Source organism: Oscarella lobularis, chromosome 3 (genome assembly GCF_947507565.1).
Source record: "Oscarella lobularis chromosome 3, ooOscLobu1.1, whole genome shotgun sequence".
NCBI classification, from domain to species: domain Eukaryota; kingdom Metazoa; phylum Porifera; class Homoscleromorpha; order Homosclerophorida; family Oscarellidae; genus Oscarella; species Oscarella lobularis.
In genome coordinates, this window is record NC_089177.1 from 2,596,145 (window position 1) to 2,613,341 (window position 17,197).

Here is a 17,197-nt window from a genome sequence, read left to right on the forward strand (position 1 = left end):
TGCGCGAAAGCGACACGTTCATGGGCGATTACTCTCTCTCCTTCTGGTGAAACTTATACCTAATTCGCGTTGGTCATTTTACCGTGCGCTTTGTCTCTTTCTAGGCGTCGCGGACGCGTGAATCACTGCAGAATCAAGTCGCGTATGGAAAACGGTCGATTGAAGTTCTTTCTCACTGACCACATGAGCTTCGACAACTTGTACTCTCTGATTGATTACTATCGCGCTCAGCCACTCAAAGCGCATGACTTTGAAATGCATCTCACCGATCCCGTGCCTCAGGTTAGTACAAATTTGACCACTGTCCTTCACACGCAATCTAGCCTTTTTCTTCGTTAGCCGAAACGGCATGAAGATAAGCCGTATGATGCGAGAAGAAGAATAAGAATTCGGATAATGCTAAAGACGGTTTGTTTGACTTTTTAGTTGGTTTCACAAGATCAGTCGCCAAGAGGCGGAAGAGATGTTGAAACGAGTGCGAGAGGACGGTGCTTTCTTAGTGAGACAGAGTCAGTCGCATCAGGACGCATTTGCCGTGTCATTCAGGTAGCAAGCATAGCAAAAACGAGAATCTTAACGTCAACTATTGTTTTTTTCTCTAGAGCCGAAGGAAAGATCAAGCATTGCCGTATTCTGTTGGAAGGCCGTCTATACACGATTGGCACCGCTCAGTTTGAGAGCCTATCTGAGCTTGTGGAGTACTACGAAAAGCATCCTCTCTATCGAAAAATGAAATTGAAATATCCAATCAATGAAGCAGTAAGAGAAGCAAAGCAGTAGAGGAGTTTTTTTACGACGTAGCCAAGAAATCTGATATTGATTATCAATGCAACGCTGCTCACTTTGTTTTTGAATGCCTAGATTCTTCAAAGAATTGGTAGCGAAGCTGACGCAGCTGACGAGGACGAAAATTTGTACGGCGCTGGCGTCTATCACGATCCGAACGATTTTGTCGCTGGCATGGTGAAAAAGAGAACTTCGATCCAAGATACTTCTCGTGAGTTTCCTTTTTCGCTCTAGTCTGTGAGAGCTTTGTATGACTATCGGGCAATGCGTCCCGACGAGCTCTCCTTTTGCAAGCACGCAATTATCACCCAAGTCGAGCAGCACGACGGCGGCTGGTGGAGAGGCACGTACAGCGGAACCACTGGATGGTTCCCGTCAAACTACGTCGAAGAAATCGAAGCGGAACCAGCCAAGGTCTTTTTTTTTTTGGTGACGTGTCACTGAGCGGAATCTCGAGGCATATGTATATCTTTACAGGATACGCCGCTTGGAAATATTCAGCAGGGCTGTATCGACGTGCACGGTTGTATTGTCGGTAAGGGAGAGTCCGATAGGATGAGTTTGATTTTTGACGGGATGTTATATTGAAGAGCCTATTCAACGAACCGAGCAGACGTACATCTTTCGGATCATTCCCTCCGGAATGTCATCTAATCCCAATTTGCGTCAGCGCGCTCTCGAAGTGGCCGCCGAAGGCCTAGAGGTAGGAAGGGGTGTCGTGCGGGACGTCGACGGGGGATATTTGAATGCTGTTTATAAAGGACATGAGCGATTGGATGCACTTGATTCGAGACGCGGCGCAAAGTGCCGCGGAGAAGGTGAGACCGCCGTTGTTGACCTGTCTAAAGAAAATGTTGAGCTAGAATCGTTTCTTTAGCGTCAAGCCACAGTCATGCAGGAAGTGAAGAGAAACATTGCGAAGGAGCTATCGGACTTGGTCGTCTATTGCCGTTCCGGTGTACCACTCGATCTGGACGGTACGAAAACGAAGAGGAATAGAGTCTGTCCAATTGCAATCGATTTCATTTTTCAGGTCCACCGGGTGCCTACTATGACATGTCATCGTTTTCTGAGACGAATGTTGGGCGTTACCTTCGTTCGCCCAAATCGAGGCAATACGTTGCATATCCTTTTCTACTAGTTGAAAGTGTTCTCTCCTCTTTACTGCGTTTTTTGCTTCTTGACTTCCTCGCACTTATAACTTTCGTCAGTTCAGTCGCGTCTATCCGAAAGGCAGTCGCGTCGATTCGTCGAACTACGATCCAGCGATGATGTGGAACTGCGGCGTGCAGATGTGCGCCTTGAACTACCAAACACCCGGTACGTACCGTCTCTGCTTACTCCACCTCCTCCCCGGAACCGGCCTAATCGATTACTCGCAGACAAGCCAATGCAGCTCAATTACGGCAGATTTGGTGCTAACGGAGGGTCAGCTGCTTTAAATGTCTATTACACACGCGTTTGTAATGTGTGATCTCTTGTATGCTGTAGCTGCGGCTATTTGCTTCAACCGGAGTGCATGCGCAATTCAAAGTTTGATCCGGCGGACCGAAACAACTGTTGTCATGACGTTGAGCCACTTTCAATTATTTTGACTGTAAGCTAGGGGAGGGAGAACTAGAGGGACGCCGTTGGGAATTTGTGTACCAGATCATTGCTGCGCGAAATTTGGTGAAATCGGGTCGAGGCATACCCTCGCCTTTCGTTGAAGTTGACGTCGTTGGGCTTGAATCAGATGCCACGAAATACAAGACGGCAACCAAAGGTGCGCCAGCCAAGGCCTTACCTTATTGTCATCTAATATCCTCTTTTTTTCAGTCGATAACGGTTTGAATCCCGTTTGGAACGAATCGTGCGAATTTGACGTACGAAATCCGGACATGGCCTGTCTTCGATTCCTCGTGCAGGACGAAGACATGTTCGGAGATCCCAACTTTCTTGGGCAGGCTGTCGTTCCCGTCGTCAGTCTCAGAAAAGGTAAAAAAGGAAATCGAAAAAAAAATAGGTGACATGGCCGAGCTCTGCACGTATTGTCGTACAGGCTATCGCAGTTTGCCGCTGAGGAATGGTTACAGCGAAGAACTTGAGCTCTCGTCACTGCTGGTTCACGCGGACATACGAAATGCTAGGGTAGGGTCACTGCCCCCCCAAGTCCGCTCACCCCCGTAATCCTTTGCACACACGTAGGGCGAAGACGGCGACTTGTACTCCAGCATTCAGGCGTTGCGCACCGAAGTCGCCGCACTCTCTTCGGAAATGGCCATCGAAACGAAGACAAACAAGAAAGTTTCGGTGCACAAGGGCGAAGTGGCCGCGCAGAAGATTAACGAATTGGGCAAGCAGTTGCACGTGAAGCAGAGCCAGCTCTTTGAACTCCAGTCCAGCAGAGCAAGGCGAGTCCTTGAGAATTTCTTCGTCTGTGTCACAATACGTTGAGATACTTGTGTTGTTTTTTCTAGGCAACGGCAACTCGAGGTAGGGCCGTCTTGCCCGCCGCCAAACCTACCGCGAGCGAGGCAGACGACTCGCCACGGAAGCAGCGGCAGCACCGGTAGCAGCAACAATCCCAATCCCTACTACTCGACGTCCAGACAGGTCTAACAGTGACGTGGGGTTTGTTTTGTGAGGACTGTGTAGGCTTTTGTGTGTCGTTGAAGGAAAGGACGTAGGGATGCGGGAGTTCTAGTTACATGTATTTGTATTGGGCTCTTGTGATCATTTCCTTTATGCTGTCTGTCCTTGGAGTTTTATTTCTCTCAATGGCTTGTTTAATTAGGTTTGGGCCATTTTTGTGTTCGTCTCTTTTAAAAGAAATTTTCGTTTTTAGTTTGGCAGGAGCGTTCTGTTAATTCAACAACGTACCCGAAGTACGTTGAGTGTATGTATGTACGTCTACGCTCAAGTAGTCTATCAGCTTGGGTGACTGGCCAACACTAATGAGGGAGGGGTCAGTCAAACGTTTTTATACTCAAAATTAAACCCAATCTTAGCTGTCCCCGTCCTCGTCACTATAATCGACTACGTGCAACAGCCTAGCTAGAAGTTTCCTGTGTTCAAAGACCTCCGGATGAATAAAATAACCACGATTATTCACCTGAAAGTTTGAGAACACCTTTCGTCCTTCGACCGGACGAACGTCTGCCACGTTCACCTCGCTGTGGATCGGTCTTGCGAGGATAGACAGCGTTTCGATGCGAACTCGATCCGTCTCTTCGTCGTAATCCATCTTTCGCACGTATCCTTTGGTGAGCCAGTGGAGGAGAAACGTCGATCCGATTCCTATTATTCCTACGATGCTGACCATTCCGAGTTTGGCTACCAGAGGTACGCCCTCCTTGCCGAAGTAGACGAGAAGGGGCACTCCAACTAGCGACGCCGTGCACGTGGTTAGCGAAAAGATTTTCACCAATTTTACTGGCTGTTTCAATGGACCCTCGTAGACCGCGCGATGGGAACTCCGTCGAGGAATCCAATCGATGATGCTGCAGCTAGGCGTTAGCATGTGCCTTCCAGACTTGGAGAATCCGCGACAGGCCGAACGCGAAAGACGCACCGCTGCCATTTCTCGTGGAAGTCCGGGTCTTCCAAGCCGCGCGCTAGTTTCTCCGACTGTCGATGCTTCAACGGTTTAGTCGTTTGCTACTGGCTCCTGTCCGCCATCGGGCCTCGATATCGTTATCTACCTCGTCTCAAGTCGATTCCAACGCCGATAGACAGCAAGATTCGGAAGATCGGTGAGAACCGATTTCGCACCGTTCCAAAGCGACAAAAAAGACACGTGTACAGTAGTGTCTCGGCCACCGACGATCCGTTCAAAGGCATTGCAGCCTCTCCCTTTCCCGAAGAGACGAGAAAAGTTCTCCTAGCACCAATCAACGACAAAGACGTCGAAATAAAGCCGGACGGTGAACACAGCGATCGATGTGCAAGCAAAGAAACACTTTTCTGTCGTCTAGGACTTATCTACCTGCCCGAAATAAAGTATAGGCGAATTCTGAACGCCGCGTTCGGTCCGGGAGGATGGGCGCTCATGCCACGCGGCGAAGTTCTTCAGTTTCAGGTGAGGAAACGCCCTCTACGCGCGGGGTTTATTGAATTTTTTTCCCTTCTCACGTGTAGGTTGATGGAGAGGCCGGTCAATTGGTGACTCGCGAGTATGCTCTCTTTTGCTTGGGACGGTTCGTGTCGCAAGCGACGGGAGAACACCTGTTTTACACGAGAGGAAATTCCAGTTTTGGAAAGGCGAGCGAGTCGGCGAAATCGAATGCTCTGATGCGTTGCTGTAAGGATTTGGGCATCGCAAGCGAATTGTGGGATCCTCAGGTGCAGTGATTCAATGGGGCCACTTTCTGATTTTGTTCTACTGCAATTGATTAGTTTGTTTTGGAGTGGAAGGCAAAGAATTCCGAAGAGGTGTGGTGTGAGAATCAGAGATCAAAGGAGAGACGAAAATTGTGGCGTCGTAAGGGTTCAAACCACATGTTTCCTTACCCATGGAAGGCAACCTAAAGGCTGTCTTACGTACGTCCAAGTGCGGTAAGAAGAACTATTACTAAATTGATTTATTGTTTCCAGTCATCCAAAAAATGTAACACAAGCTATTTGTTCCATCCGTATCGCCTAACCATTCTTTCAAAGGCCTGCTTTGCTGCAGTCTCGTCATAGGGATGATCACCATGTGAGAAATCCAATTGGGCTCTCGTATCAGAAATCATTTCAGAGTGAATTTGAACCAGCACACTCTGCAACAACGATGATTATGCATTCAATTGCACGGTGACTTTACCTCAATATCAACTGTGGGCCTCCATCCTGATCTCGTCAACAATTCCATGCAGACACTACCGCCAATAGTCACATGACCTGAAACACCATTGGTTGTAAAAACGTTGTCTTAGCTCTATCGTACCTGTCAGAAACTTGAACCTGGGTCTTATTACTCGAACAAATGGAGGACTCATAGGATAATCCTTTGGAAACTTCATCTCCATCTCTACAACAGGCTAAAGTCTTACTTGAACTTGAGTGCAATAAGCATAGAAGCCCTCCCCAAGTGACCCACTTCTCTCTTGTACTGAGCAGCATACTTATCAAGGTCTCGCGCCAAGAGAGACCCCTTTTCAAATTTCGTGAGTTTGACTCTCTGTGTGTACAATGCAAGGCTCAATGGCATGCTCCATGCCTTTCCTCTTACTGACCCATATAAAAAGATTGTCATCCTTGGGCTCTCCTTCAACGCCAAACTTGCCCGCCGTCTTCTTCAAGTTCTTCAAATCTAAGGCTTTATCTCAGAAGAAGAAGAAGACAATGACAAAGGATTCAATGGTACCCCTGATAAGTCGATGCACGGCACCCTGAGATCCGTCACCAGTAAAGAAATCATCAGCAGTGACTTCGTCGTCGTCATCGTCATCTTTAGCCTGAGCTCTGTGCAAACAATTCTCAGATTCGAAATAGAAAGAAAATGGGGAAACGTACTGCGCTTTTGCACTAGCATCTTCCTCTGGCTCACAGTCATCATAATAATAATCATCTTCGTCATCTTCGTCATCTTCATCTATACCATCATCAGCATCCCCCCTAGTTCTGTCACCAGAAGCTTTCTAAAAGGGAAAACCATTCGCGTGGTGACTACATATCATGTGCAGTGCTGACGGGAAATAGCAGTTCCGAAGTCCGATTCAGTACTTGAAGTAGCGTGCGGTTGCAGTGGTCGGTGTATTCTTGAATTTCGGCTAATTGGCTCAGCGACGACGGATCGTCGCTCCACACGTGCTAGAGTACAGGAAACGCGGAAAATTCGACTCGTGAATATTTTGCGCAGTCGAGAAACCGCGATGCAGTCACACCCATCTTGCATTCGTCGTCGACGGACACACGACGAAGAAGGACTTTGATTCGGCGGAGAAATCGAGACGTCTTTCACTTTCGTTCGACGAAACAAGGCGGAAAGGCGCCGAATCGGTCGAAGCCCATTCTCTGGCCTGCGAAAGTGACAAATGAAATGCGCCCGACATGCCAAACGAAGGCAAAATTGAAAAGCGATCCGGGCAGTGATCCGGGCAGCGCTGGAACAAGTGCGCTAGAAGTAAACTTCCTCGCCGCCGAAATGTCGGCGACCGACTCGGAGGAGCCCCGGTCGGAAGATTGGGAGCACGACTACTCTATGGTAGCTTTGGATTTGTTGTTGTCTTTCCATTGACCTTCTCTCTCGCATAGAAGCCCACTGACGGGACCCCAGAAGAGGTTACCACGCCTCAACGGCCCTCCGCCGTCACGTCGCCTCTCCCCCCGCACATGCTGACGCCGGTTGAAAACACGCTGAAAGATCAGCCAACGGTAATCGTTTGGAAAACAACAAATTGCTTCGAATCGTAATTTATTTTGATCAATTAATTAAAAATAAGGCGTTACTGACAGCAAATGTGAAAGCACCAGTTCAACCGGTGGCGAACGTGTCGCCGATGAATGTCGGTCAATTTCGGGGTGTATTGAATCAACCCCAGCAACTGGTTCTTGTCAATCAACCTTTCCAGGCAGCGGGCAGTGGACCCCTGTTTGCCATCCCCGCTGCCTCGTTGCATCAGATGATCAAATCGGGAACATTCAAATTGCAGCCCATGTCCAATCAAGTGGCTGTCACTCCTGCTTCGACGCCTCCAGCTTCTACTCCTAAACAGGAATTGGCTGCCACGCCTGCCGCTGTGCCAAACAAAGACGCGTCAGAAGATGCGGAAACAAAAAGGACGGTTGCAAAGTCGAAAGTAGATAAAGGCAAGCCGATGGAGAAACGGAAAAGAAGTTCTTCTAAGGACGGGTCTGCTCAATATAAGGTTCGTAGTAGTGTCTCATGTCTGCGACTTGTACTGTATATAATGTCTGTGTGTTTAGATTCCGAGAAAATCGGAGGTTGACGTGAAGCCGCGTCTAGGTCGAACGTGCGAAAGGGAGGGATGCAATAAGTTGGCGAGACCTAATGCAGAACGAGGTCCACTATACTGTGGCAACGACTGTGTCGTTGAACATTGCAAGTAAGGAAATCTTTGCCAATGGCACGTTCATTTATCCCCATAGTTGTGATTTACAGTACGTACCGTTCAAACGTTTAGATCGAAACGCTAGAACTCCAAAGGGGGCCCTTACTAGTATTTCAGTACCGGAAGTTTTATCGTACCCTGCCCATTGTTAATTGGTTAGGTAATTTGACGAGAAACGGGTCGAATAGTCTAGCTACGTAGCGTTTTCGTCGGATTGTTTGCGTATCACGTGCAACGCACGTTTGACTTGCCCGTTATAGAACCGGACGTAGCACTTTGATTTTGCTGACCAAGCGTACTGCCGTAACTGCGTATGCGTTCGCTTTTCGCGTCCAAATAGCGACTCAATGTCTTTAGAATAGGCCCACAATGCATTTTGCGACCGATTCATCGCTTCTACTTCTCGTATTAGGGCATTTCGTAGCAGCGCGATGATTGACGTCATGCGTTGCTCAATGTCGCGTGACAAGGCGTGCCTGGCGCACGTAGCACACATTCCGCTGTCGTTTTTCGCGTTTGAATTGATTTTCAACAAAATTTCGTTTGTTTTTGCTGGCAGAAATGCATTTGCGGCCGATTGGCAAAGGTTTCGGTTCAAACGACGCTCCTTTTGATCCCTTTTAATCGTGAATAGCTGCAGTCGTAGGGCCCTAGTCGCGTATGAGTATAAATACCCAGCATTTACAAGTACTAATCAGATGGAGCAGAGCAGAGCTCGTGGCTAGGATAGAAGGGAGATTGGCAACACTCCCCAAGGCTTGAGGCACTATGGCCCGGTGGTCGCCTCATTCCTCACTTGACAAGGGTGTAACATTGCACGCCTTCCTAGTTCTCGCATCTCTCTCCCAGCTCCTGGGCACCTCTGTCACCGGATAAACCTCCATAGCACCGTCTTCCGTGGGGTTTGTGTCATGTGTCGATGTTTTTTTTGATTTTTTTAAAGTTCTCTACGCGAGAAGACGCGTTTTTTGAGCTTCTAGTGATCAAACGACGCTTTTACCCCCAAAGGGGGCCCCTTCGCCCAATCCACGAATATAGAAGTCCTATACCCAAACCTTCACATTTCATGGGCAAAGGAACTGTCCTTTACAGTTTACCGCCAGACTTACCAAGTAAAAACTCAGTTTCCCAACACTTTATAGTTTTACACTTACTGCGCGTAGAGTCGGCCGTCGCTTGCAATAATTACTGCAGCAGAGTCGGCCCGTCGGTTGAATTAGTTACTGCGAAGGCTTAGTGAAGCCTTTTTTCTATTGATTGCTAAACTAAAAACCATGCCTCTATATATAAAATTTTTCTTTGGGATTTTGCTTCGAGCATAATATATCTGAAAGGATCAGTATCAGTGTAGTTCCGAGAGCCTAAAACTTTTGAACGGTACTTAATAATAAATTAGTAATAAAAATGAACGTGTTCTGAGTTGTCTACTTCAAACTATATCTTTTCACTTAGATCAGTCTTTGAATCCTGGATAGGTCAGCAGCAGAGAGTCGCCTGAGAGAAGTCCTCGGCGAGGTTATATACATGTACATGTATATGTAGAAAGGGGGCAGTTCACCATATTTTTTATTAATTAATTATTGCGTCACCATGCTACATCCCTAGCCTGTCAAAACGGTTAAAGGCCCGCTCCTGAATAATTCAAATAAAATAGTCTATGTCGGTATCCTTTCTCCGCCGCCAGCCACCAGCTAATGATCACGATACACCAATTTCATGCTCTGCTCCGGCTTTCGTCGAACCAAACTGTAAATGACGTTATCCAAAACGTGTCCGACCTTCTTGTCATAGCTCACGGCCGTCCAACTCCGCTCCATTTCAAAGCGCATCGCAACGATCTCCTCCTGTCTGACGTTGAGCAAAATCGTATGAAGCCGATCGACGCGATTCGCGCGAACCCGCACGACGAACTTGGAATAGTCGACGCGATCGGCGAACGCCAACTCGACGTCGGGCCCAATCAGAACAGGTATGCAACCGAGAATAATCGACTCGTAGACGCGCTGCATTGCCGTCGGTTCGTCGTCGCCGACGGGACAAAGACAGAAGACGGACGACATCATGTCAAGAAAGTACGTCTTCATACGCGTCGCCGCAATGCGAAAGCGCGGCACGCGACTGTACTGTTTCACAATCGCATTCGTCAGTGTCGTCGTCGCCGTCCGACCGCGTTCGGATTTGAAATGCGCGCCGCTGTAGTGAGCGAGTATCGTTCGCGTCGGCCGATCGATAAACGGCACAGAATAAATCGCGACGACTTCGTCCGGATCGACGTAGCTCGATATGACGACGTCCTTGTGGGGATTGAAGTAGCGACTGGCGAGGAGCGCCGACTGAAGCAGAAAGACGCCGTTCTTCAAACTCGCATACAATTCGTTCTCGTCGTCGTCAACGAAACCCATCGTGAACGTCCACACGTGATCGCGTCCCGCCGATCGATTGAAGTAGTCGTAGCGCGTTCGAACGTGTTGGAGAGCGCGCAGCACGAACTGGACCGTCTCCTCGTTCGCCGTCCTGTCGTCGCCCTCGTTCTGCGCATTGATGTAGTGACACGACGCGTAGATGGGGACGTAGTAGAAATCGGCTTCGGCGGCGTTCTCCGTTCGAAACTCGCTTCGCATCAAGCTCTGATGGATCGCGTACTCGGCGCCGAACGCGTTCACCTTGCAATCGTAGTTCCATATAGGCGGCGGATCCTTCTCGTTTTTCTCGATCTGTTTCTTATTGAACTCGCTCGGCAAATCGTAGACGTAGATTTTCAGACCGCGCTTCTTTGCCTCGCTTTTGCCCGCGGCGGCGAGCCGCGACGCGCCGCCGGCGTACGACGAAGCGCTCGCGTTGAGAACGCCCTTGGCGCTGAGAAGTTTTTTCTCGACGTCAATCTCCTTTTCCAGCTGATTGATGCGCTCCTGTTGTTCGATGATGACGTTACCGAGTTGCTTCTGCGAACCGGACGTCGATATCTTCGAATTCATGCAACTCTGATACTGCTCCGGACTCAATTCCGGTTCGCACAGCTTCTCGTGCCAGACGTGATAGATGCCCTCGTCGACCGATCGCATCGTCTCCAAGCCGCTCTGAACGAACTTGGAGTACAAATCGACGTCCTCTCCGCCCCAGCCTTCGATCGACAAGTCGAAACCGCCGACGTTGAAAAAATCCTCCACGTAGAGACAGACCATTCCGTAGCCGAAATCGCGCCAGAATCCCGATTCCCTTTTGATGGAGATCGTCGCGCTGCTGCTGCGCGACGATTTCGAGGTCGACAACGCCGGATTGTACATGCTGAAGACGACTGGGTAGTAGACGCGCTTGCCGAGGTCCGCATTGCGATGGCAACGCTGAAGAAAGGCGGACGTGAAGCGTATGTCGACGTCACAGAAGAACATGACGCGATGATCGGTGACCGAGTCTCGAACGTATTCGGCGCCCTTGAGAAGACCGACGCCGCGCGAGAAAGGCCCATTGACAGCGATCAGTTCGTAATTCTTCCAACTGAAAACGTCGCGGTATCTGGGGGAGAGAAAGAATTAGCATAGTACGTGACGTCACTGGCTCCTCCAAAAAGGGGGAGTGCATAAACCACGACAATACAATAGAGACCCCCTCAATAGGCATGCCACCTTAGGATCAATAGAGATCAATCCTACGCGTACCAGATGGTCACTATGTAGACAAAGTCTCTTACTTTGCCAACAGTTTCTTGACGTCCTCCTTATTCTCGTCGCCGAAATAGACGAGAATCAAAAAGACGTCGACGAATTTCTGTCCAATGCAGCACTTCCGAAATCGATACATAAACTGCTCAAATATCTCGAAACGTCCCGCGAGCGGCATCACGAGATTGACGTGGACACTCAAATCCTCGTACGTCGCCACGCGCTCGAGCAAAGGCTCGCCGAACGGTCGCAGAAGACGCACGCGCTTCGACGTTGGCCCGTCGATCGACGTCAATTGAAGATCGAGCTCGTATTCGGTGCCGCGGAGGCGATCGGTGCGTCGAAAGCCGTGGACGAGTTTCGCGAATCGATATTTCTTTCCTTCGTCGTCGCGATTGATGAGCTCGAGCGCCGCCTCTTTCGCGTCGATCAGATCCTGACGCGCGATTCCCTGCACGCGATCGCCCGGCTGAGTGCGACCGTTCATGAACGACGAGAAGACGAATTTCTCGTCGAACGAGTCCCATTCGATGACGGCGTGACGCGACGTCGGCTTGTAGGGATCGCGCGGTCGGGCGACGATCGACGCGCCGGCGCACTCGTCGCTGTCGACGTCGGGCGAGAGAATTTGCCGTCTCAAACGGGCGACTTCCTCTTGCGACGAGATAAGTCGGTTTTGGAGATCGGCGACGTCGTCGTCGTCGTCGTCGCCGCCGCCGCCGCGTTCGCCGACTTCCCACAGCGGTTGATTGACGTTAGATGACGAGCCTATTCTCCCTGCGCCGCCGCCGCCGACGCCGCCGCCGTCGCTGCCGCTCCAAAAGCACGATGAAGTGATGCTGAAGAGATTGAGAGCGAGTGTGAGGACAGCGATCGCGGCAAGAGAGGCGACGGTGATGCCGCATGGAGATCGACGTTTTTTCATAACTGAATCATCTGGAGGAGCCGAGACCAAAACGAAGGAGAGAGAACCGCAGACTACAGTCGACGGGAACTTCCAACTTCGTGACGTCGCGTGCACGAGCATTGTACATCTCTTAATTTCATTACCACGTCGGTTAGTACAGACAGAACATGAGAACAATAAAATTAATTAGCTGTTTTTCATCCGAAATTAGTTCTCTTGACCGAAGCCTAAGAAGCGGAATTGTTTCTCAAACACGTGATGAGCTGAGGATCTTACCAAGTACATCGTCGAGTCTCTCAGCCAAGCTGAGCAGAGCAGCTCTAGGCATACCCTTAGTGGCGTTGCTTATCTTGGCCATAATTGTCTCTTTAGCTGCAGCAGACGCTGGAGAATCTTCCGCAATGGGAGCCAGTAAGCCAGGCCTGAAGTACAAAGTAAGAATCAACAAAAAAGAGAAGAATCCATCCCATTGAGCACCTTGCAGCATGCACTCTAAATGAAAAGGTCGGCTTATTGTAATAGCCAATACCAACAGATTTTAGTATTACCTCGTAGCAACAGAAGTCACAAATGGTGTCACCTCAATGACAGTCTGAGCTGAATCCGGCTTGTCACAGGCCTTGGACTGAGTTTCAGTCAGAGCTGCCCTTTTGCCTCTAAAAGGTAAAAGTTCCAAAGCAGACACTCGTCTTACAATTCCAAACCTTGTGACAGAGCGAGTGACGACCCCTCTCTTAACACTTGTAGCAGCAAGGGGCTGACCTCGTTTCCTTCTTGTAGTACCCTATATTATCAACAACACAATTTTACCTGACACTCTAGACACGGACAGTGATACCAACCTTCTTTCTGATAGTCGACTTTGCAACTATTAGGAAAAGACATCAAAATAATTTACTATGACCCATACATCTATGTACCCTCAGGATTTTCAGCAAGTACAGCAGAAGCCTCCTCCTCTCTATACATAAAGAAAATTTTAAATAAATTTTATTTAAAATTTTTACGCACTCCGCGTCTGCTGCTTTCTTCTCTTCCGCCTTCTTCTTCTACAAACATGCAATTTTTTCATTCCCACCGACTCAGTACAGTGTTGAATACCCGAAGCAACTCTAGCGCCTCGTGGTGGCATCGACCCAGATCGACAACGTCGTAAAACGGCATGGCAAGGAGTTCCTCGAAGAAACACTCGCGAGGGACGAATTGCGTTTCGTGGTCTCACCTTGGGAATGGATCGAATGGCGAGTCGTTTGGCGTTTTCGAACGCTTCCATTGCTTGCTCCGCGTCGCGACGCATCTGTTCGAGCCGTTCCTTCACTTTTAGAGAATCAGACTCTCGTTTTTTCAACTGTTCTTTCCTGTCCTACTGTGATTCTCGAAGTCGCCGAGGACGCGGTGCCACCACTCTTCGCGTTCGGCTCGCGTCATTCCATTTCGATCGATTTCGGGCAATTTTACCACTTTGCTTACGCCGATTGTGAAATCGACGGTAAACGGCTCGTTCTTTCGGCGCGGCATACTCTTTTCGTTTCCGTTGAGAGTTTGAAACTGGTACGGCACGTCACAACTCACGTGATGTAGACCGCGTACTAGCGCGTAGAATCACTCGTGCCACATGCCAGACATCTCTGCTTCTACCTTCATTTGTGGACATCGGACAACTCGATTTGCGTGGAGGTAGGTTGGTCTGTGAGCTCTTAGAACAGCAGACGAGCAGGCTCGATTTTCAGCGCAGTCACACACTCATACAAGGCAGCATCTACACAAGCATACAGTACACTCCTGGTTACGCGCGGTACCTTAGAGACCGAGCAGTTGACGAGCCCAGCCAATGAGCTCGTCATCATCGGGCCAAACGGCAGCGATTGTCCCGGGATCATTTTCCTTTGATTGAGCTTGCCACTCTTTCAAAGGCATCTTGCATTCGGTCACATTTCCATTAGGTGCATAAATCTTATTGTCGTGCAATACCGGCCTACCCGGTTCGGCGTTACAATTTGCCGGGCTTCTTCCGTAATCCCCGTCCTGTAGCAAAATCACCGAATTGTTATAGAAATAGTCTTCGTGCCCGACTCGCTGAGGACAGATACCAAATCCTCTGGGCAAATAGGCATCGATATTGTGATGGTGATGATTGTCGTGGCCGTTGAAATTATTTTTCAACGCCGTCTTTTTACCGTAGGAAATAAAATTGTGATGGGTTTCGTAGTAGGCGCTTCCATCGTCGTTGTCGACTCCAAAGTCGCCTCCGTAGTTAGCGACGATGAAATTGTAATTTATGTAGTCGTATTGTTTTATTGGCGATGGCGTTTTGCCGTCGGCTACTTTGGTGACGTAGACCTGACGATCCCAGCTGTTGAACGGGCCGTGATCGCTTGACTCGCGGCACGTGTTGAATAGGAGATTTTCTGTGACGTTTGATCCTCCGCCGAATCCATCGTTAAAATTAATTCCCGCTCGCGGTCCATTGAAAAAGATATTTCCTTTGAGTAGATTTTGGCACGATTTGGCTTGGAAGTAGAACGACGATTGTTTCTCCCATATGCCTAGTTCGCGGACAAAGTTATAGAGAATTTGATTAAATCTGGGTTGATTTCCTTCGGTTCCGTCAGGTCCCATTCCAACGATATCGGACCCATTTGTATATCCCCACGACGCTATCGCCGTACTTCCAAGCCAAGAAAAGTCGGACTTTTGAACGGTAGCGTAGCGATTGTAGCCCGATAGCATGATGGCGTTGCCGTCAAGTCGTTCGAATAGACATGAATCGACAGTAAAGTTCATGGTTCCCTCAACGAATACGGCTCCCATACGTGCCAAAGCCCAATCGCCACCCGACGGCATACCGTGCGGATCCATGTACGTATATGCGGTGTCGCGAAAACCAATTCCGCGCATAGTCAAGTCAACGACGGGCTTCTGTTGCGTTCCCATTATCCGCACGAGAGTTTTCACATTAGTGACGGCGAATTGAATGTCAGTCGGTGGCATGCCCGTTCCGTTGTAGAAAAGATAGAGTTTTCGGTTGACCTCGTCGTAGTAGTATTCCCCAGGATAGTCCAACTCTTCAAAAACGTTCTCGATGTAGTACTCGTCTCCTTCGGCTCGGCCTCGCGCTCCCTGAAAGCCGCCCTTACTAAAAGTAAAGTTACCCGTTTCTCGATCGTAGTCGCCCACTTCGAACATCCACGATGCCCAATGTCCGGGTCGCCAAGCCTGTATAATGGCTCCGGTGGCGTTTTTGTACGGCATATTGGTAAGATTAGCAACCATTCCAGAGGGAATGGTGTACGTATTGGCTCCCCCTCCCTCGACGTTACTGCTACACCAGTATCCCGCCGGTGGATCAAAGTTCTTACACGGACCTCCGATTCCTAGTGTGTAATATTGAAACGAATCGGAAGTATTGCGAAACGGTTTCTCCGGTTGAAACTCCTTGTCAGGCTTTTGAGGAAGAATTGGGGCATTCCACGCGGTGGCCTTCATCTCTGAACCGAATCCAAGTTCGGGATCAGCATTCGGATATCGAGCTCGTATAGCTCGATGTCCATTGAGACGCAGTCCGGGCACTGCCGCTATATCGGCTAGGTCTGCCGCGTAGATATTTTGGGGTATAGTTACTTTTTTGTAACCGCTTACGTGGTGGTTTTGAGCCATTGGTTGCCAGACGCCGTCGTTGCGAAAAACGCACTTATACACCCAATTTTCACCCGTGTGTTGGTCGTGCCAGGTCCAGACGTTGCAACTACCGTTAGCCTTGCACATAGACTCGCACTCTTGCCACGTCTTGTACGTAGAATTGATTATCGCATTCGATCCAGCATGCGCTACGTCGTTCGCGTTTTGCTCGACTATCCATTCGATTGTTGTTGTGTTTTTCTTAGATACGTTGAACGCTTTCCATTGGGGTGCAATTGGCTTTGCTCCGCTAATCCACACTTCTTCTCCATTATAGTTTTGTAAAGTGAGTCCACTGTCTTCTGGTCCAAGTTCAATCGTTTCGTTTAGGTAGAACGTTCCGGCTCGAAGCAGAATAGTCGTCGGTGATGAAGCGGAGCGACTGACTTGGACGGCGTGAGCAATCGTTTTGAAGGGTTTGTTCATCGTACCTGCATTGGAGTCACTACCCTTTGTAGCGTCGACGTAGTACATTGTAGCTGCAGCTGGCGAATCAAAGAGAGCAAATCTTGACTTTGTGTCGTCTAGATGTAGTGGAAGTGTGAGACTACAGTTAGCAGCTTCGGGAGATCCGTTCAAAGCATCAACGATTTGCTGGAAATGATCTTTGGTACGAAAGGACTGTATTTTGTGAGCAAACTCGATTGCAAGCTGTCTCATTTTACAGTCAAAGCGGTCTTGATTGGCATGAGAAGTCTGAAATACAAAGCAGAGTAAGCAAAGAGCCAGTGCTATAGACGCCATGGGTCGCTACAGCAATGAGATGAGATCGGGTGCACGTGAGAACCAGTCTGAGTAGAGCATGCAGAAATGAAATTGCGTTTAGAATATAGCTGTTGACGTCATTTCGACTAATACAGTTGGAAGTGGTTTGGATAGAGTTGCGACTCGGAGATACCAGGTTCGGTGATAAATGTTGACTAAATAAAAAAAAGAAAAACAAATTCTAATTTCGGCTAAAAGTTCAAAGTAGACGGTACAGAATGAATAATCCAATACACGTAGCTGGAATTAAATACGCCCCAGAAAAAAAGTAATTTGTAATGTGATTCGTTACTATAGTTATGATCACTTTGTTGTTGCTGCCTTGCACAGCAGTGTTGCAGTGTTCTGCTATAAACTCGCACTGA

At 48.9% G+C, this 17,197-nt stretch overlaps 8 protein-coding genes and 1 long non-coding RNA gene across 11 annotated transcripts; 4 read left to right on the forward strand and 5 right to left on the reverse strand.

Annotated features, from left to right (window-relative positions):
• The first annotated feature begins 6 nt into the window (after nucleotides 1-6).
• LOC136184563 (1-phosphatidylinositol 4,5-bisphosphate phosphodiesterase gamma-1-like) lies at nucleotides 7-3,618 on the forward strand. Its single transcript, XM_065971473.1, has 20 exons — nucleotides 7-46; nucleotides 105-282; nucleotides 340-362; nucleotides 427-546; nucleotides 603-759; nucleotides 862-963; nucleotides 1,021-1,200; nucleotides 1,264-1,321; nucleotides 1,377-1,489; nucleotides 1,548-1,604; nucleotides 1,664-1,763; nucleotides 1,820-1,909; nucleotides 1,981-2,106; nucleotides 2,169-2,214; nucleotides 2,278-2,383; nucleotides 2,437-2,551; nucleotides 2,605-2,763; nucleotides 2,828-2,916; nucleotides 2,974-3,179; nucleotides 3,246-3,618. Exons 1-20 carry the CDS (start codon nucleotides 21-23, stop codon nucleotides 3,385-3,387), a joined length of 2,193 nt encoding a protein of 730 aa, XP_065827545.1. The 5' UTR covers nucleotides 7-20; the 3' UTR covers nucleotides 3,388-3,618.
• Nucleotides 3,619-3,772: 154 nt separating this feature from the next.
• LOC136184480 (transmembrane protein 70 homolog, mitochondrial-like) lies at nucleotides 3,773-4,348 on the reverse strand. The gene has a single exon (XM_065971385.1). It carries the CDS (start codon nucleotides 4,346-4,348, stop codon nucleotides 3,773-3,775), a length of 576 nt encoding a protein of 191 aa, XP_065827457.1.
• Nucleotides 4,349-4,397: 49 nt separating this feature from the next.
• On the forward strand, nucleotides 4,398-5,415 carry LOC136184590 (mitochondrial genome maintenance protein mgm101 homolog). The gene is made up of 5 exons (XM_065971503.1): nucleotides 4,398-4,520; nucleotides 4,573-4,691; nucleotides 4,743-4,846; nucleotides 4,906-5,109; nucleotides 5,164-5,415. Exons 1-5 carry the CDS (start codon nucleotides 4,402-4,404, stop codon nucleotides 5,293-5,295), a joined length of 678 nt encoding a protein of 225 aa, XP_065827575.1. The 5' UTR covers nucleotides 4,398-4,401; the 3' UTR covers nucleotides 5,296-5,415.
• Nucleotides 5,334-6,830, reverse strand: LOC136184577 (ubiquitin-conjugating enzyme E2 Q1-like). The gene is made up of 9 exons (XM_065971488.1): nucleotides 6,636-6,830; nucleotides 6,442-6,561; nucleotides 6,265-6,389; nucleotides 6,116-6,213; nucleotides 5,985-6,061; nucleotides 5,849-5,929; nucleotides 5,696-5,789; nucleotides 5,573-5,649; nucleotides 5,334-5,528 (listed from the first exon to the last, which is right to left on the reverse strand). Exons 1-9 carry the CDS (start codon nucleotides 6,801-6,803, stop codon nucleotides 5,385-5,387), a joined length of 984 nt encoding a protein of 327 aa, XP_065827560.1. The 5' UTR covers nucleotides 6,804-6,830; the 3' UTR covers nucleotides 5,334-5,384.
• Nucleotides 6,831-6,880: 50 nt separating this feature from the next.
• On the forward strand, nucleotides 6,881-9,489 carry LOC136184585 (TOX high mobility group box family member 4-like). Its single transcript, XM_065971499.1, has 5 exons — nucleotides 6,881-6,955; nucleotides 7,006-7,125; nucleotides 7,194-7,619; nucleotides 7,678-7,817; nucleotides 9,276-9,489. Exons 1-5 carry the CDS (start codon nucleotides 6,896-6,898, stop codon nucleotides 9,319-9,321), a joined length of 792 nt encoding a protein of 263 aa, XP_065827571.1. The 5' UTR covers nucleotides 6,881-6,895; the 3' UTR covers nucleotides 9,322-9,489.
• Nucleotides 9,352-12,474, reverse strand: LOC136184557 (uncharacterized). Its single transcript, XM_065971468.1, has 2 exons — nucleotides 11,512-12,474; nucleotides 9,352-11,336 (listed from the first exon to the last, which is right to left on the reverse strand). Exons 1-2 carry the CDS (start codon nucleotides 12,405-12,407, stop codon nucleotides 9,515-9,517), a joined length of 2,718 nt encoding a protein of 905 aa, XP_065827540.1. The 5' UTR covers nucleotides 12,408-12,474; the 3' UTR covers nucleotides 9,352-9,514.
• On the forward strand, nucleotides 11,515-13,356 carry LOC136184602 (uncharacterized). The gene is made up of 3 exons (XR_010669386.1): nucleotides 11,515-12,539; nucleotides 12,601-12,893; nucleotides 12,945-13,356. It is a non-coding gene; the product is annotated as an uncharacterized lncRNA (long non-coding RNA).
• Nucleotides 12,497-13,911, reverse strand: LOC136184582 (tol-Pal system protein TolA-like). Of its 3 annotated transcripts, none has more exons than XM_065971495.1 (10): nucleotides 13,757-13,911; nucleotides 13,612-13,706; nucleotides 13,491-13,565; nucleotides 13,401-13,438; nucleotides 13,310-13,350; nucleotides 13,232-13,257; nucleotides 12,938-13,173; nucleotides 12,867-12,881; nucleotides 12,666-12,811; nucleotides 12,497-12,616 (listed from the first exon to the last, which is right to left on the reverse strand). In XM_065971495.1, exons 1-10 carry the CDS (start codon nucleotides 13,905-13,907, stop codon nucleotides 12,597-12,599), a joined length of 843 nt encoding a protein of 280 aa, XP_065827567.1. In that variant the 5' UTR covers nucleotides 13,908-13,911; the 3' UTR covers nucleotides 12,497-12,596. The 3 variants fall into 3 exon arrangements, with proteins under 3 accessions (XP_065827567.1, XP_065827566.1, XP_065827568.1); XM_065971496.1 differs by having other exon boundaries at nucleotides 12,610-12,811; nucleotides 12,938-13,045; nucleotides 13,094-13,173; XM_065971494.1 differs by having other exon boundaries at nucleotides 12,605-12,811.
• Nucleotides 13,912-14,167: 256 nt separating this feature from the next.
• LOC136184481 (uncharacterized) lies at nucleotides 14,168-16,811 on the reverse strand. Its single transcript, XM_065971386.1, has one exon. The coding sequence runs from the start codon at nucleotides 16,809-16,811 to the stop codon at nucleotides 14,190-14,192; it is 2,622 nt and encodes an 873-aa protein (XP_065827458.1). The 3' UTR covers nucleotides 14,168-14,189.
• Between the last annotated feature and the right edge of the window lie 386 nt (nucleotides 16,812-17,197).